The sequence below is a fragment of the Pantherophis guttatus genome, chromosome 7, assembly GCF_059756535.1.
Source record: "Pantherophis guttatus breed Tessera chromosome 7, ASM5975653v1, whole genome shotgun sequence".
NCBI lineage: Eukaryota > Metazoa > Chordata > Lepidosauria > Squamata > Colubridae > Pantherophis > Pantherophis guttatus.
Window position 1 is genome coordinate 78,386,608 of NC_142069.1, and position 19,379 is coordinate 78,405,986.

At 38.6% G+C, this 19,379-nt stretch overlaps 1 protein-coding gene across 13 annotated transcripts in view; it reads right to left on the minus strand.

The window, feature by feature from the left end:
- The window catches only part of KIF21A (kinesin family member 21A), a 106,814-nt gene that overhangs the window by 60,768 nt on the left and 26,667 nt on the right, over window positions 1–19,379 (minus strand). For all 13 annotated transcript variants that reach the window (XM_060684104.2, XM_060684103.2, XM_087874271.1 and 10 more), the window contains exons 2-5: window positions 10,975–11,197; window positions 7,357–7,539; window positions 2,529–2,678; window positions 535–669 (exon numbers count right to left, since the gene is read on the minus strand). In XM_060684104.2, the coding sequence (XP_060540087.2) occupies window positions 535–669; window positions 2,529–2,678; window positions 7,357–7,539; window positions 10,975–11,197 (691 nt within the window). The remainder of the gene's footprint in view (window positions 1–534; window positions 670–2,528; window positions 2,679–7,356; window positions 7,540–10,974; window positions 11,198–19,379) is intronic.

Here is a 19,379-nt window from a genome sequence, read left to right on the forward strand (position 1 = left end):
ATAAATAAGTAAATAAGTAAGTAAGTAAATAAATAAATAAATAAATTCATCGCACAGTTTAATCTCTAGACCCTATTATCTTTGTTTTACTTTATTTATATTTCCTAGTTCTAAACCTTCCATCTCCCCCAGAGTTCCCTTTTTGCTCTTCTCTACGCTCTTTCTAGAGTCTCAGCATCCTTTTTATATTGTGATGACCAGAACTGGACACAGTGATTTGCTGCATGTGAACTGCCCTTGATTGGAAGAAAAGAAGTAAACATATTTCATCTTGGTTTTTTTATTATTGTAAGGTAGAGTCACCTCTGTACGAGATGGGAAGATTAATAAATAAAGTAATTCCAAGCATGTTCTTTTTAAATATATGCTATAAGATTTATACAGCTGAAAGATATTCCCAGTATACCAAGTTCATGTAATGACCTCTGAGATCCGAAGACATTACAAACACCACATAACTCTCTTATTCATTAAATTTGGATGCAAAGATATTCCTAGAATAAAAGACTCCACATCACTTCCTTAGATACCTACAGCATCAAGTGGCGGACAAACTCTAGTCTGGCATAAGTGGATAGTGAAGATGGCATGTGAACGTGAGCTCTGGACATTCATCTGTGTGCTGGCAGTAGTTCGAGATAAAGCCCCCAGCTTCAAGCACTGCATCATCTGTACAAATGGGCAGGAAAAGAGTGACTGATTAACATTTTTAAAGGTATACGCACGTGTCAGAACCAATTAGTATTAGCAATGTGGAATTGTTAAAAACTTACTATTTTTCAAGATGGATAAAAATCAATGATTTTTTTTAAAAAAATCAAAAAATCAGATTTTTTTTATTTAAATCGGATTTTTTTGATTTTTATTGAATTTATTTTAATAAAAAACTTTTGGGGTAAAAATCTATCGTAAGATAGTTTTCTACTTAAGATACATAAATAATTTAGTTTAGTCAGCATGAAATGGAGCTTAGTTATGTAGCATGAGGCTGTATATTCTGCAACACTGGGACTATCGGTGAGTCAACAGTGAGTCAAAGGAGTAGCAGAGATGACAGTTGCTCTTTAAAAATTATGATTTAAATCGAGTTGATTTAAATCAAGCCTTTTTACTAGTGATTTAAATCATGATTTAAATTGTGATTTAAATCAACTCGATTTAAATCAAATCCATCCTATTTTTATATTGATTTTTTTCCTGATTCTTAGGAACAATGTTTTTAATTGTGCATCCTTCCAAACCATTGCTATCCTCCATAATCTCCAGAATGCGGCCGCGCGGGTGGTTATGGGCGCAACTCGTTGTGCCCACGTGACACCCCTCCTGCGCGAGCTGCACTGGCTCCCAGTGGTCTTCCGGGTGCGATTCAAGGTGTTGGTTACCACCTTTAAAGCGCTCCATGGCATAGGACCTGGGTACCTTCGAGACCGTCTTCTGCCACCAATAGCCTCCCACCGGCCAGTCCGCTCCCACAGAGAGGGTCTCCTCAGGGTGCCATCGGCCAAGTTATGTCGGCTGGCGACACCCAGGGGGAGGGCCTTCTCTGTGGGAACCCCAGCCCTGTGGAATGAACTGCCCCCGGAAATACGTAAGATCTCCGACCTCCGGGGGAAAGTCCCGATATGTCATGGGACGCTGCCCTGACGCTGTGAGTTTAGCACACCCCTGTGCTAAAGCAAACCTTGGATAACTCCTTGAAATGATGTAATAGAAATTGTTGTAACCTATTCAACTGCTTCCATCCCATTCCCAAACTTACAGGAGGTCTGTGCCAGCAGAATGAAAAGTAATGCGACCTTTTCTATGTTCTCAGTGGATATCTACAGAACCGTATAATTAATTATCAGGGATATATAAAGGAGGCTTTTTCCCCCAGATGTTATCACAGAACATACTGGATTCAGCTAAATCTCAGGAGTGCAAAAATAGATCAGTTTCCAGTGAATAGAAGGCTACCTTATGTTGTTATAGTAACTCCAAGTATGCTAACAATGTCCCCTTGTAGTGCCTCTCTTCTCTCTCTGTGTTCCGTGTGGCTGTGCTTTGAATATTTAATGTAACTTCAGCAACAGCCTGGGAAACGGGGAACCAGAAAAGAGCTAAAGCAAATAAGGGTACAATCTGCTTCATTTCTCACATGCTCAGAAGAAATTGTCACAGCAAGCTATTATCGTATCTTACTTTGTTCTGCATTTCTCCACAGCAGCAGAAATAACAGAACTTGAGTTTGGTACTTTTGGAGCAAAGTTGGAAAAAGCTAATTAAAGTATCCAAAACAGAAGAGAGTAAAACGCAATATTACTAAGGTTGCTGGCCAGTATAACTAAGTGCTGGACTAGGAATAAAAGTTATGAAACTCCCTTGGTGACTTAAGCCAATGATAGATTATCACTCTAAAGTTAGTACACAAGGATAAAAATGAAAGCAATCCTGTGTGCTGACTTAATTTCCTGGAAGGAAAAATGAAATATCAATAATTAAAGATTTTGGTTGTTTTCAAGAAATAGTGTTATTTTGCACACGGGCACCTCGGATTCTGCGTTCACGGTCCGTGTTGTGACTCCCACTGTATATATTCCTCCTGCTGAATCTTCATGGATTTTGATATTTGACTTCTTGTTCTTTGAATCAATATCACGTGTTGAATCAAACAGGTCAAGTACTTCTTCATTGTAAAGCTAAATCAATAGGGAGAAATGATGTTACTAAGAGCAAAAAGCCATTTAATAGAATTCAACAGTTAACTAACTAAATGCATCATTCATAACAGGCCTCCTAAGAAGTTTACTCTGTAAAGTATAAGCCTAAGAAAGGTATTGCTTTTTATATTGAATTGTGTAATTATATTTAATTTGAATTAATTCAAAATGAGAGCAAAAAGCCTTATCATTATGGAAAAAAAAATCCCCTTTAAATTAAAGAAGACTAAGAAGAGAAAAGCTTTGAAATTCAATGACGGGGTCAAACTATGTAATCTAATAATCAAACTCTTCACGATTCATTTCTTGAAGGAAAGATAAAAGGCAACAATTAAAGAATAAATCCTTCGAATTATAACTTAAATTTCAAAAAAATGTCACTAGAGGGAAAGTATACTACTAAGTCTTTTGGGGTTGCCTTCAAATCTGTGGACTTCCAGGGAACTGCCTGGAAAAATCCTTACAGTTTTCTTGGCAAGATTTTGGAGGTTGTTTGCCATTGCCTCTTTTAAGGGAAGAGGGAGAGTGACTGGCCCAAGGTCACCCAGGTGGCTTTGTACCTAATGCAGAACTAGAACTCATGGTCTCCTGGTTTCTAGCCTGGAGCCTTAACCACTACATCAAACTGCTCTCATGGAAAAAACAGAAATATTAATAAGTGTAAGAAGGCAGCTGATTTTAATTAAATTATTCAACTCCCTCATCTAGATGCATTTTTCCAAATATCACTTCAAGGTTACTAATTGTTGTGGCCCGTCAGCGGCCTGTGCAGCTAGTAGCTGATTCCGACAGCGAGGAGGCTAGTTTGGTGCTGCGCCAGCAGCCTGTGCAGCTGGCACTCGAGTCAGACAATGAGGAGGCTGGAGAAGATGTGGTGCCAGAGGCGGGGATTCAACCAGGGCCTTCAGAACCTCCAGAAGCTCCCATAAGTGAAGGGGAAGAAGAGGAGGAGCCTTTTCTCGATGCATGGGCGCGCAGAGCTGCCAAAAGGCAGGAGTGGCTCCTCAGGAGGAGGTCTCCTCGAGAGTAAGGCTTGGGGCTAATTGGCCACTCCCTTAGCCTATTTAAGGAAAGATGACGACTGAGGCAATTTGCAGGGAACAACTTTGTTCACTCTCCGTCGCGCCTTAATCTTAGTTCTCTGCAAATTGCTTCTGGGCTTTCTGCCAACAATAGTAAGATTACGATTATTTAATCTTTGGATTCTTGTAGGCTGTTAAGAAAGTTAATTAACAGCCTTTGTTTGAAAAAGACTGATTTAAGGTTTGTACAGACTTTGTGTGTGCTGCGTTCTTTGGGGTCCGTAGCTGGGGCAGAACACTAATTCTTTTCAACATACAGAATTCTTTTCTGTAGGAAGTGCGGCAGGAATAATTTCCATTATTAGTTTCGTGCACTTGGCATATTTATCCCCAGTCACTATTCTCAAAAGTGCAATTTAAGGTAGTTTTGTTCTAGCCTTTTGGAGATTGGGAATATAATTTTGTTTTTGAATCTGTTCATTTTTATCTATTAAGTTTTAGGTTCCAATCTAAAATCAATCTTTTTACTACCTGTTTAAAAGTGGTTACTGCTATTTAGAGTAAGTAATAAAATAAAAAGACACTAAGAAAAACTAAAATAAAAATCTGTCGAGATTGGCAGATTTGACATTATTCATCTATCCATGAAAGAAAACAACCTACTGTATTTTCCGGCGTATAAGACGACTTTTTAACACATGAAAATCTTCTCAAAAGTCGGGGGTCGTCTTATACGCCGGGTGTCGTTCTCCTGTAACCAGGCAGACCAGTCCTAAAGGCTCTGACGAGCCTTAAATGGCTCTAGCGATCCAAGCTCTGACGATCTGCTAATCAGGCAACTCAGCTGGGATCGCCAGAGCCATGTAAAAGAAAAACTTTTCTCCTTTCACATGGCTCTGGCGATCCAAGCTCTGACGATCTGCTAATCAGGCAACTCAACTGGGATCGCCAGAGCCATGGAGAAGGAAAAAACTTTTCTCCTTTCACATGGCTCTGGCGATCCAAGCTCTGACAATCTGCTAATCAGGCAACTCAGCTGGGATCGCCAGAGCCATGGAGAAGGAAAAAAGTTTTCCCCCTCCAGATTGCTTACCTTAGCTGCTAGTCACAACGCTTGCCTTGCTTCGCTTGCCTGAATCCATTCCATCAGCAGGCAGGGTGTTGTGGACTTCAACTCCCAGAATTCCTCAGCCAGCAAAACAAAGCTGGCTGAGGAATTCTGGGAGTTGAAGTCCACAAGTCTTAAAGTTGCCAAGGTTGGAGACCCCTGTTCTATTGGGTAAGTTTTTTTCCCCTTTGGGAGCTTTAAAAAAATAGTTAATTGGGGTTTTTTTTAGTTGTTCTTTTATAGAACTAGCCATTTAAAGTTTAGGAAGTTTTAAATTTAGCTTTCATATAAAAATAAAAATAAAATAAAATAAAATAATATTTGTGCAGCTTTCTGAGATTTAGTGTGTTTTTGTAGTGTTTCATTCTAACTACACAAACACACAAAATCTCACAAAGCTGTATGTGGAATTTTGTGTATGTAAAGTGTGAAAGTTGGGTTTTTGGGCTTTTTGTGGCTGTATGAGGTTCCTGCTTGTTGCAGGGGCCATTTTGGGTCTAGCACAGCTGCTTTTACATTGTGGGTGAGCCTGTTGTGTTGTGTTGTGTGTGTGTAAAGTGTGAAAGTTGTTTTTTTGGGTTTTTTGTGGCTGTGTGAGGTTCTTGCTTGTTGCAGGGGCCATTTTGGGTCTAGCACAGCTGCTTTTACATTGTGGGTGAGCCTGTTGTGTTGTGTTGTGTTGTGTTGTGTGTGTGTAAAGTGTGAAAGTTGTTTTTTTGGGCTTTTTGTGGCTGTGTGAGGTTCCTGCTTGTTGCAGGGGCCATTTTGGGTCTAGCACAGCTGCTTTTACATTGTGGGTGAGCCAGTTGATGTTTTTTAATTTTTATTTGGTGTGCGTTGGAAGAGGGGTAATCTTATACGGCGAGTATAGCCCAAACCTTATATTTTAACAGGAAAATTTGGGGGTCGTCTTATACGCCCAGTCGTCTTATACGCCGGAAAATATGGTAAGTATAAAAAAAGGAAAAAGAGATTTAAAAAAAGCTAAAAGTGTAAAAGCAAAGAAAGAAAAAACAAAGTAGAAGATTCTGATTTTCCTTGCAGCATTTATAAATACAATTATAAATTTACCTTTGCTCTATCGTTTATACAGAATTGTATCATCCATGTCATATAAAACATCCCAATCTGCTTATTTAGTGGTATGAATTCAATATATTTTTGTTTAATATAGCTTTGCACCATCTTTTTATTTAAAAACCTCACTTATTTTTAGTCTTTCTGTTAATTCCATGATGCTGAAAATTAATGGTATTTTATTTTTCTAAAAATATTATTATATTTACTTAATATTTTTTCTATTATTTTAAATATTTTCAAATCTTATTTCTGGATTCCAGATATTATTCTAATAATAATCATAAACATTTTAATTATCAACTGCAAATCTATTTCAAAAACCAAAGAGAATGCAATAAAATGTTTTTATTTGGTCATAGCCTACCACTTTTCTGCAAAATATGGTAGCAACAATTTAAATCCCAAAGAATTTATAAACCAAAATCAAAGAATCAAAAGGTCATTAATATGTGCATTTATCTTTACATTTCCCTAGATAACGAGCCAAAAAGCTTCAATCCAATGCTTTCAATTAAGAATATCAGGTATGCACTAACACTGTATACCCAACTAATATTCAATTAGGTTGATATATAATTGTCAATTTTAACTTCTGGAATTGCATTAGTTTTTTTTCAATAGCAAAATGTATGCATAGTATCTGTTTGCGTGTGTTGCATGTATACATCAGTGGTGGGTTGCTACTGGTTCACCCCAGTTCGGGCGAACTGGTAGTGGCGGTGGTGGGAGGCTCCGCCCACCCACCCAGACATCATAAAAAATGCTCTGCTTATGCACAGAACCTTCTGTGCATGTGCAGAAGCGCCGCACGCTCCCAATAGTGAACCGGTAGCGCTGGGATTTGAAACCCACTACTGGTATACATGTACAGATATACATACATACATACATATATATATATATACACATACAGTACACATTCAAATTGCTACTTTGACAAAAAAAAGTGAGAATCCTATGTATGAAGCTGTATAAGTTTAGGCAACTGTAATTTGAACGTTCTGCATATCAATTCTGAACCCTATATTTAGAGGCATTTAAAAAAGGAAACACCCTTCAAAATTGCACGTGTTCAAGACAAGACAAATCTTGTTTTATTTTTTTGGCATATAAAAAGAGAAGAGAAATCTTACTGATCAATACTGTAGAGGTTTTACTTGACTTTAAATTATACTTTACTAACCTTGTATGGTTTATTGGAATGGGAAGTTTGGACACCGTGTAGTTTGTGTTTACAGCAGTATAATTTTAGACTGTTCCATGATGCAAAGATTCCCAATATGAACCAAATTTCAATGCCCTTCCTATTTTCCCAACTAAGATAAATAAAAGTATTTTATTATAAATAAATAATCTAATTTATTTCCTTACGCACACGGCAACAGGGAACTCTGTGATAATGATTACAAACAAATACTTAAGTATCTATTCTATTATAAAGACTTACCTCTAAGAACTGGGCATTGACTTTAAATTCTGGAGGTGGAAGCCCTTGCTGAATAGCTGCACTCTTTTTCTCTTCAATGCACTTGTACAGATGTTTTACAGCTCGCGCTATAATACCCTGTTCCTCTTCCATTATATTGACATCAAATCCTGTGCCCATTGTATAAGTCTTACCAGCTCCTGTCTAAAGTTAAAAAGACTAAACATTATAATTATGGAAGCACAACTGAGGCCAGAATTTCAATATAAAAAACATAAATGCTATTAAAAATTATGGGTTTTTTTTTTAAGTTTTACTGTAAGTAGCATAACTGATATATTTTATACATGTGTAAACTTTGAGAAACTTTTTTTTCAAGATGCAGAAATACAATCGAAATAGCTATGGAGTTTCAAGAAGGAAAAAAAATGAGAGACACACAAATACATATATCCATCCATCCATCCATCCAAAAGGTACTAAGATCAGTTTTTGCCAATCTTGTTTTCCCAGATAATGTTAGACTGTAACTCCATAATTATCAGCACTCAAAATTTAGGGACAAGAGAAATAATGAGACACATACATGAGTATATAAATGATTACAAAAAGCTGGATAAATTGTAACACTATTAGATAAAACAAAAATCATTCGTTGATAACCACAAAATATCTTTACCTATGACTACCAGGCAACCTTGATTAGGACAAGAACTTCCATTGTTCAGCTGTTATTAAGTGAGTTACCATTGGACTGCACCTGATCTTATGACCCTTTTTGCCACAGTTGTTAAATAAATCTGGCTTTCTCCACTGACTTCAGTTGTCAAAAGCTGTGTCAGTGTTCCAGAAAAACCCCAACTCCAAGTAAAGACTCTGAAGCAATCATTTTTCAAAGTTCTATTTACTAGAATAGGTAAACTGGAACATCTGGGAAAACCTGAATCTGAGAGGTTCGGGTTTTCCCTCAGTAACCAGTGGTCTTCCGGGTGCGCTTCAAGGTATTGGTTACCACCTTTAGAGCGCTCCATGGCTTAGGACCTGGGTACCTAGGAGACCGCCTTCTGCCACCGGTAGCCTCTCACCGGCCAGTACGCTCCCACAGAGAGGGGCTCCTCAGGGTGCCGTCAGTCAAACAGTGTCGACTGGCGGCCCCCAGGGGGAGAGCCTTCTCTGTGGGGGCACCAGCCCTTTGGAGCGAGCTCCCCCCGGAGATACGGAGGATCCCAGATTTACACACTTTCCGCTGTGCCCTCAAGACTTTTTTATTCCAACAAGCTGGGCTGGCCTCTTTTAATTGCTTAATTTTAATTTGTTTTTAAAAAGGGGGTGTTTTAATTAGTATGGGCCAAATTTGTTTAATATGTTTTAAATTGTTTTTAAATTTTATATTGTATGTGTTCTATCTTTGGCTGTTCACCGCCCTGAGTCCTTCGGGAGAAGGGCGATATATAAATCCAAATAAACCTAAACCTGTAAATCAAAACCCCCAAAACCATCCCCCCATTCCTCAGTCAATCACATGCTCCAATCAACCGCTGTCCCACTACTCCTTCTCCAGATGCATGATCGCCCTGACCTTGACCGACAGGAAGAATGCTATTATGTCTACAGACAACCCCTCTACTAAATCCCCCCTCCTACTTTCCCACACATGAGAAGGTGGCAGCATGGAAGCTTCCGGCCTAATATGGCTTCCAAAGCTGACAAGCTGGTTGGAAGGTCACAAATGATATTCAAGTGACCCTGGGAGGCCACAACCATCATAAATACAAGCTGGTTGTCGAGTGTCCAACTCACGGTCACATGACCCCATGAACGCTACAAAGGACTGGTTGTAAATCAGTTTTTTTAATGCCACTGTATCTTCGCATGTCAGTAAATGAATAGGGACAGAGCATAGGGTTCGAAAGGACGTGGGACATCTTTTAGTCTAATCCCGGTCAAGCAGAATCTATGCCACCCTGGACAAATGGCTGTCCAGTCTTTCTCTCAAAATCTCCAGTAATGGACCACCCATGACTTCCAGGGATAAGCCATTCCACTAATTAACTATTCTCACCGTCAGGGAATTTCTCCTTAGTTCTAGGTTCGCTCTCTCTTTAATGATCTTCCACCTATTAGTTCCACTTGCTGCTTTGGAGAATAAGTCAATGCCCTCTTCTCTGAAACATCTCCTGAAATACTGTCTTCCAGTATTTTTATCATGTCTGTTATCATCATGTCTGCCCTGCTGTTGCAACATAGGACTGCAGGAGTTTTTTGGGCAGCTGCAGTATATTGATCACTCATACTAAAATAGTGGTCTACTAGGACAATTAGATCCCTCTTACAGCTGCTACTATTGCCTGCTTCCCTCCATGTTGATGTAGTTCTATTGAGGACTATAATTCCCAGAACAACTAGCCATCACAAAACATAATTGGCCATCGGAAGCAATATATTCTCATATCTTTTATTGGAATCTTCTCCTTTGAGTGTTCTCCATATACATTACTTGAATTACCAGCATTGCTGCATAAAGAACTCTCTGACAAACTGAGAGAAATTTAACAGTTCTACTATCTCTCTGCTATCTGTCACCTCCTTGCCATCTTCTCCCATTGGTGGACTCATTTGTTTCCTTGAATTTTTTTCTTGCTTTTTATCAGTGGTGAAATCCAGATTTTTTTACTTCCGGTTCTGTGGGCGTGGCTTGGTGGGCGTGGCTTAATAGGCATGGCAGGGGAACGATACTGCAAAATCTCCATTCCCACCCCATTCTGGAGCCAGCCACAGGTGGTATTTGCCGGTTCTCTGAACTACTCAAATTTTCCACTACCGGTTCTCCGAGCTGCTCAAAATTTCCACTACCGGTTCTCCAGAACCTATCAGAACCTGCTGGATTTCACCCCTGCTTTTTACATGCTGAAAGAATATTTTTAAAATTATTTTTGGCATTTGTTGCAAATCTTAGTTTATTCTAAGTCTTAACTTTCCTGACTCTGTTTTTGAAGATTCAGGCTATTTGCTGTTATTCTGTATTAGCTGTATATTCCTCTTTCCATTTAGTTTGTCAGAGAGTTCTTTATGCAACAATGCCGGTAATTCGAGGACTATCTGTAATTTGCTTCAGATTCCACTTCTGGGACCTGAAGCTTATGGAGAACACTAAACTTGACTAATTGATGTTATCATACTCAATTACAAGCAAGATAGAAAAAAGTCTTTTATGCAGGCCTACAATTCCCAGAAAACATAATTGTTTTCATAACCAAAACAAAACATAATTGGCCATCAACAGCAATATATTGTGGTATCTTTTATTGGAGTATACTCCTTTTTGCGATTTTTCCTAAGCATTTCAGGAGAATTTAAATGAAAGTAGATTGTGAACATATCAGAATGAAGCCATTCTAATTCAAATAGAGGAGTTTGCATAATTATGTATATCTTTTTCAAAATACTTGCCCCAATACTGCACATTGGTGCTGCATGACTATTTATTTATCCATGTACATTTTCTGTATATTGTTAATTTCTTATCAGTCAAAATCTGTCATTCTCACCTCTGGCAAAATCTGAATGTGTTTGAATGTACCCAAATTTTCCCTTTTTTTATGCAGAGAACATTTTATCAGAAAATTACTCAATTCTTACCTGGCCATAAGCAAATACAGTAGCATTATATCCTTCAAAGCAGCCTTCAATCAATTTTTCTATGCATTGTAAGTAGATGTCCTCTTGCTGGGATGCAATATCAAACACATAATCAAAAGTGAAGGCCTTATCTTTTCCTAGAAACACCTGAGGTTCACCAGGTGTGACCAATGTGCAGATGTGGCATCCTTCTATCTTCTCTTTGGCTAACTGAGGCCGGATTCTGTTTTGTGAGAGGAAAGATAAAAACAAAAAATACATCTGCATTAAAATACATTTTAAAAAACCCTTTTATAATAGATTATTAAAATGTCAAACTTGGTAGGAAACACATGAATATTCATTGCTTCTTTGCAGCAAGTAAAAGGAAGCCTGAGACATTCTAAATTGGTAATTACATTTCAAAGAGGAAATGGAAGCAAAACAATGCTACATTATGCAATGTAAAATACACTATATACCAGTGATGGCGAACCTTTTCAGCACCGAGTACAGAAAAGGGAACACAAGTGCGCGTGAGTGACACCAAGTGCCGTGCTCGTCAGGGTTGCAACCAGGAAGAGGAGCTGTCCAGGGGACATGTGCGCACCAGATAAGGTACTTCTGGTTTCCAGCACGAACATGCGTGCTGGCCAGCAAGTCTTCCAGTTACTGCCGCGTATGCGCACACGCCGATCAGATGCCCAACGTGCATGCTCACGTCGGAAAATGGAAGACCATCTATTCTGGTTTCCAGCACTGCCACACACACAAAGGCCAGCTGATCATTGAGTGCACATGTGCGCCATAAACCCAGAAGAGGAACAGGCGACGCTGCGCGTGCCAGGCAACACAGCTCCGCATGCCACTTTGGGCACGTGCCATAGGTTGGCCATCACGGCTATATACAATATAGAAGGTCAATCATTATGACCTTTATACAAATCTTGTTTAAAATCCCAAAAAATATTTATTAAGGAGTAAGGAGTAAGATAACTTCTTGTCAAGGAACACTGCAACTCCATTGATTCTATGCCTCCCACTCCCCGCACATGTGCACGTGCCCCCCTGCTTTTGGCACCCAATGGCACAGTGGGCCCAGTAGGCCTGTTTTTCACTTTCTCCATGCTCCAGAGGCTTTCTAGGAGCCTGGGGAGGGCGAAAACAGCCTTTCCCACCCTCCACCCCCCCCGGGAGGCCCTCACGAGGCCGAAACGGCCCATTTGCCAAATTCTATGGGACCGGAAGGCCCGTTTTTCACTCTCCCCAAGCTCCAGAGCCTTTGGAGGAGCCTGGAGAGAACAAAAAATGGGCTTTCCCCACCGCCCCCCGAGGCCCTCTGGAGGCTGGAAACAGCCTTGTTTCCCAACTTCCTGTGGGCCCAGAAGGCCTGAAAATTAGCTAGCTGGCACGGGCACCGGAGCTGAGCTCGCGTGCCCACCAATATGGCTCCGTGTGCCAACTGTAGCACGTGTGCCATAGGTCCGCCATTACAGGTATAGTGTCTCCTGCTTATGCAGGGGGTTTGACTGGAAGACCTCCAAGATCCCTTCCAAGTCTGTTATTCTGTTACTATGCCTCTTTTGGGTCTGGTAGGAAATGACCAAAGATTCGAGACAGAGTTAACCCCATTCCTGGATCCTCTCGTCAGCACACTGGAGAATAGTAGTCTTTATGATTTATGAATTATTTCTGAATCAGGAATTAGATATTTGAAACTTCAAGCAAATATTTTTCTGTTTGATAGTAAAAAAAAACCTATAAATACGCTATATTAACTTGAACAAAGCCAACTGATTGAAAGCTACAAACATCTCAATGGCAAAAAAAAAAAAAAAAAAAAAAAAACCAACACTTTATACTCCCTACATGACAAACCAAACAGTAGTTGTAAGTAATGTGTAATCTTATTGCCAATTAATCCCTTTTAGGTGACTCAAAGCAAAAGTTTGCACTTGTCCCAAACATACATGAGGAAACTGGAAAAAATCATTTATGTCAATTCTTGAACAATTATTTCAAATCACAAAACATACTGACAACCTGCCCATTAAAAAAACAAATTTAAATTATGGAAGCCAATATAAACATGAGGATAATCTTAAACTGCAAGTGATGTCTCTATTCTATAAATCTCTTCCACAAAACATAATAATGTTTATACTACCAGTTTATAGTACCAGTAAGATGGGAGTGTTTTCTTAAAAAACTGTTCTAAGAAAAATCCCATATCCTGTTACACAGCTACATATTTGGTGTGGTAGACACTTGTCATGTAGACAACAAAGATCTGCTTCTGGAAGCAGAAGCTGTCTGTATTACACTCCTACCATGCCCAAGGTAAATATAAGCTGACTTCTGACATCCCTCCTTTACTTAGAATAACATTCTGGCTATGAATAGCTACCACCACATTTAAGAAAGTTAACCCATTCGTCACTTAGGTGCCATTTAAAATGTGACAGATTACTTTATTTGCTGCATGAATCTACACTACAAGTTTAAAACTTTACATTCTACTATATCCTAATGTGTCATTCATGAAAATGATGTTTAAATGATCCAAGGGAGAGAAGGATATATCAAAACACAATGCTAAGTTTCAAACTGTTGTATCTACCAATATTATTTGTCGTGTTGAAATGTTAAAGAATATAATAAGTAATTGCCAATGGAAGCAAAATAATTTTGTGGTGCAGAGCAGGGGTTCCCAACCCCTGGGCTGCGGCACACTTACACAAGCTCATGCACTAAGCTCCATTTGTGCAAACGACAGGCACACACACCCATCACTTGTGCAAATGGACCTGCACGTACTCACGAATTTGCCTGCCACTTGCACAGAATTGTCCCTTTTCTTCCCCTCACCAGGCCACCAAGCCAGAAAGGTTGGGGACCACTGGTGTAGAGGAGATTATTAGAAATTAATTTTTGAGGGAGGTGAAAAGCATTTTTCCTGAAACATTCAACCAAGTTTTAGCCAATAAGCAGGTATGTTATTTATTCGTTTACATTTATTTATTGATTTATATGTCACCCATGTCATTATCCAAGTGGCTCTGGAATACAGAATACAGAACATTAAAAATAACAGGGATTTTTAACCTCAACAACACAGTGATTTGCTAAGAACTGCAACAAAAAAAGGTGATAAAATCCATCCCCATTTAACTACATTACTTAGCAATGGAAGACCTGGTCCCAACTAAGGGTTGTTGGTCAAGGAAAAGCCTCTGTCGATCAGGCAACTCAGCTTGGATCGTCAGAGGCATTTAAAAGAAAAAAAGCCTCTGCCAATCAGGCAACTCAGCTGGGATCCTCAAAGGCTTTTAAAAGCATTTTTTCTACAACCTCTGAAGAGGTTGTAGAAAAAATGCTTTTAAAAGCCTTTGAGGATCCCAGCTGAGCCATGCGATCATCAGAGGCTTTTTTTTTACTTTTAAAAGCATTTTTTTCGGCCAAAGAGGTTGTAGAAAAAATGCTTTTAAAAGTTAAAAAAAAAAAAGCCTCTGATGATTGTGCAGCTCAACTTGGTATGGGGGGGAGAGGGGGCAGAGATTTTTGCTACCGGTTCTCCGAACCACCTGCCTCCATCACTCCTGGATCAAGCGATCCGGTCCAAACCAGAAGCATTTCATCCCTGGTCTAATGCACACCTAAACCAATGATTTCAATAATTTAACCAGTGGCTAGGCCATCTATTATACAACTATAATTTAAACAAAGGCAAGGAGAAGTCTAAGTTAAGAAAATAAGAATTTATAAACTAACCCTTCTAAATGGCAAATAAGAGAGAAATAAATAATGGCAATGTAATTTAATTAAGAAAAAATATGGCTGTGAAATAATTGGATTTGTCTGGCAACAATTCACATATGTTGCTCTGATGGCTTTGGCTTAACAAGATTTATTCTCTTATTTTTTGAATCTCTAACTGGGATGGGCTTTTCTACCCATTAATTGTGTGCATAAGATTCATATTTATTCTACTGCACCACAGTTCTCTGGATGAATGTACTATTTCTCTTTTACAGTTTTGAGTTCATTTTTTGGATCTCGAGTCTTCATTACTAGACAGTTGCTAACATTACTTGAAAAATAATGAAACTGTGATTTTCTGTTATTGTTTCCCCACATAATTCCTTGGCTATTTTATCCTAGTCCACCAGCTCAATGCAGATGGCATCCACTTAAGTCTGACAAGGTCTTTTGTTTGCTTGCCAGGGGGAAAAAAAAGAGAAGAAATGGGAAATTATGTGCCTTGGCTTTCAACTAAATAGATCTCTTTTTTTCAAAAAGCCACCCAACATTTTCTTAGAAACCACAAAATACATTAAATGCAAAGCTTGTTTAATATTTCTAGGTAAACATATCTCACCCTTATTATCTAATTCTTTTATTTTTGCTTCTATGAACGTATTTTATAATAATATTAATATACCAGACAGACAGTGTGTGTGTGTTTTGCCCATAGAGCATGTTTTTTGTTATTTCCCTTTTTTAGTATCTGCAAGAATTATAGTGAGAACCACATACAAGTTTGGCCAGCATCAACTCATGTCTTTCAAGGTTGCCTCTAGATTTCAGTACACATTAAATGGGGTTTTATTTATTTAGCATATGGCATTAAATGCAATATTTCATTTCTACACAACCTCATTATTTCAATTGATACCAGCGCTTTTTAAAACTTAAAAAGTGGTATTTAACATACAATAGATCAGGAATGAGGGGACACAGTGGCTCAGTGGCTGAGACGCTGAGATTGTTGATCGAAAGGTTGGCAGTTCAGCAGTTAGAATCCCTAGTGCCGCGAAAAACAGGGTGAGCTCCCATTACTTGTCCCAACTTCTGCCAAGTTCGAAAGTACGTAAAAAATGCAAGTAGAAAAATAGGGAAAACCTTTGGTGGGAAGGTAACAGCGTTCCGTGGGCCTTTGGCATTTAGTCATGCCAGCCACATGACCACGGAGACGTCTTCGGACAGCGCTGGCTCTTTGGCTTTGAAACAGAGATGAGCACCGCCCCCTAGAGTCGGGAATGACTAGCACATATGTGCGAGGGGAACCATTACCTTTACCTTAGATCAGGAATGGGAAACTCCAGTCACTCAGTTCTCCAGCATTCACCACCATATAACTCCTGCACAGGTGGGAGTTATAGTGCCAATTAGGATGGTCATCTGACCTTTCGCCTAATTTATCCTACCCAAAAGAAATTCTCCACCTTTGCTTTGCTTCAGGGCTCCTGTTTCATAACTAGATGAGTCTGAGTCACTTGAAAAACCTGTATTAATACTTCAGTGTTAACAGGAACATTAGAACACATCAGTTAGACCGGATCAGCTAATAGTCAAGTTCGTGCATCAATCAGTGAAGCTTATTTGATAATTTAGAAATCTATGTCTCTCATGTTTTGTCTTTTAAAAAACAAAATCTTATGCACACTGATCTACCAGCCCCCTTTATCAGGTTCTTACACGGCCTCTATCAATCTAGGAGACTGGTGCAAAATGATCCTTTTTTTTTTAACTCCTAGGAGCTTGGCCTTGGGAGGTGCCCCAAGTTCTTTCAAGTTACAACAGAAGCCAACAATCTCTTTTTCATTAGAATGCCAGGTGAAGAACAATGGGCTATTATTTATCCGACTCCCCCCACTTCTTGCTTTTACAATTGCTTACAAAAACTGATAGGCCAGAAATTAGTTTCAAATAAATCCTGCAAAAGAAGATTAAACCCATGTTATTGTTGTTTTAAAGGAAATCTTACCATAAACATTCTGAAAACTTTTATCTGAATTTTTTTTTTTAATTTGATTTATATGCCGCCCTTCTCCGGAGACTCAGGGCAGCTTACAATGTGCTAAGCAATTTTGAATTTTCTGTTTACCCATGCTTTGAGTTAAGAGTGGTAGAGAGGTAGATCCTGAGGGCTTGATTGTCTTTTAACAGCTGTTGTTTTTTGGGTGCTTTGAGGGCTTTTTAAAAATTATCGTTGTTACACTACACTGCCTAAATTCAGCCTTATAAATTTCAATTTAAAAAAAAACAACCTTAACCTATATCAGCATAAAAGCTAAAGTCTACTCTCTTTAACACTGTTGTCAAAACACACAAATCAGCCGAAAACATCTTTTAAATGTTTGCGTTCAATCTTTTAAAGCCAAGCAACCTTTATACAGTATTGGGGGGGGGGGGGGATACAATTGATGACAAATAAACATTCTTCTAACAGAGCTGATTAACTTGTCCTTGATCACTTACTCCCTTTATTTTTACCTTGTTTCTTTATCCTAACACTCTGGCAGAAGGACACAGCCAGAGTTGTATCAGCCTGCATCCTTTCCAAGGGTTCTCAGAGCAAGCCAAAAACTTTGCTTACGACATTTTATATCTTACACTAACTTTCTATGATTGATCAATGATCCAAACTTACTCTGGCAAGAACTCTAGGGAAACATTCCTCAGCTGACTCAGGGTTTTTTCACTATAGTCGTATTTCTATCAGCAATTATTGTGTTGTCTGAAGTTGTCTTGCAAAAAAACTCTCCTGTTGGGCACTTTCATTCACTCTAGATTGCAAAATTTATGAATTTCTAATATATGGCAACCAAATTATTGAAGAGATTACGGTTGTTCTGAAAAGCATGGGTTAGCAAAAAAACAACTCAATACTACTAGACTTACTCAAAAAGTTGCAGCAAATGCACCTTCCACCCTGAACAATTTAAAAAGCACCCAACCTACAGTCTTTCCTACTTTGTGCCTTCAGATTAATTGGGACAATAAGTCGTTCTCACTTACTGACTGCCTTGTTCAACGATCATCTGACGTTATGGTGATGAAAAGTAATTTATTGTTATAGAGACTAAGTTGATTTTAAATTTAATAACAGCAGCCAGACTCTTGGTGGCACAGTACTGGAAGAAGGAAGACTTGCCTACTATTGAAGAATGGACACTAAAAGTAGTGAATTTAGCAGAGATGGCTAAAATTTCAGCGTATTTGAAGGACAATTCAAATGAAAGATATATATTGGAATGGAGAAGATGGATTGACTATATTCAAAATAAATATCGGACTAAAAAGTTTCAAATAGCTTATGAATCAAATCTATATTTCCTTTTTGAATATATTTAGTTAGTTGAAAGGGGAGTTAAAGAGCAAGGGGGAGTTTGGACATTACAGAAAGTTAGCTTATTTTAGCTTATGTTTATTATGCTATACCCTGTTTTTGCTCTGGGAAGTCCGGGGGGGGTAGGTGTCGGGGGGGAGGGGAGGGGGGAAAATTGTTGTAATAATTGTCAAAACTTTTTAAATTAAAAAAAAAAGTAATTTATGGCTGATTCTCAAACTTGCAGTTGTCACAGCATCCATACTGTCATGTGATTGCAATTCAGGTGTTTGGCAACCAGTATAGGTTTATGACTGTTGCACAGTCCCAGAGTCACATGATCACTATTCGTGACTTTCACAGTCAGCTTCCAATAAGCAAAGTCAATGGGGAAGCTAACAGGAAGTCACAGGTTGTGGTCATGTGATATTAAAATATTAAAAAGCCATGTGGTTTGCTTAATGACTGCAGCGGAACTGATACTTTAAGTCAGGCAGAGTCACATGTTTTACTTTACAACTGTGTCACTTAGTGACAGAGTTGCTGGTTACAATTATGGTAAATGAGGACGACCTTTATAATTGTTAGAGGTCCTTGGAAGCACGCTGGTTGGTTAATGCTTCATTTTATATTGCAGTCCCAATTTACCTAGCAAGTAGTAGGTCCAAAAATCCTACTTGTAAGCATAGATTCTGGGATGTTGGTTTATTTCTGTGATAAAGATATCAGAAATGACTCTTTTGGGCTATTCTGGTTTGCAAAAGTCTACACCAGGCTGTCCCATCCAACAAATCAAGATACTGTGTAAATGTTATCGGTTATTATATTTCATGCTACTGAGGAATTACTTTTGCATAATTTCTGGGAACAACTATTTGCTTACACACAGTGCTCTGACAGTCTCACCCTATTCCAGTTCACCATTCAAAGTGATGATACTGATCTCATCTATCTAATCTTTACAGCTGCTCCTTGGGGACAATGAAAAGTCCATTCGAAGCTAAGATTAAAAAAGGCAAAAAATAATTTTATTGGGTCAAAAGTAAGTTGGTTTATAACTTTTAGAAAAAAGAGAGAAGGGTTCCAAATGAAAATCTTTCACATTTTCTGCCAGCAGAAAATTACTAAATGCAAATTACTTTTGGTCAGCTATATATTAATCTCCATGGAAATAAAAAGAAATAGGAAAGAAAGAATGCCCTTTAACATAAACACAGAATTTTGACTAAAGAGAATGACCTATTACTGCCTCTATCAATTAAATCAATTGACTTTAATTCTAACCTGTTCTCATATTTCTGTCATTTCAGTACTA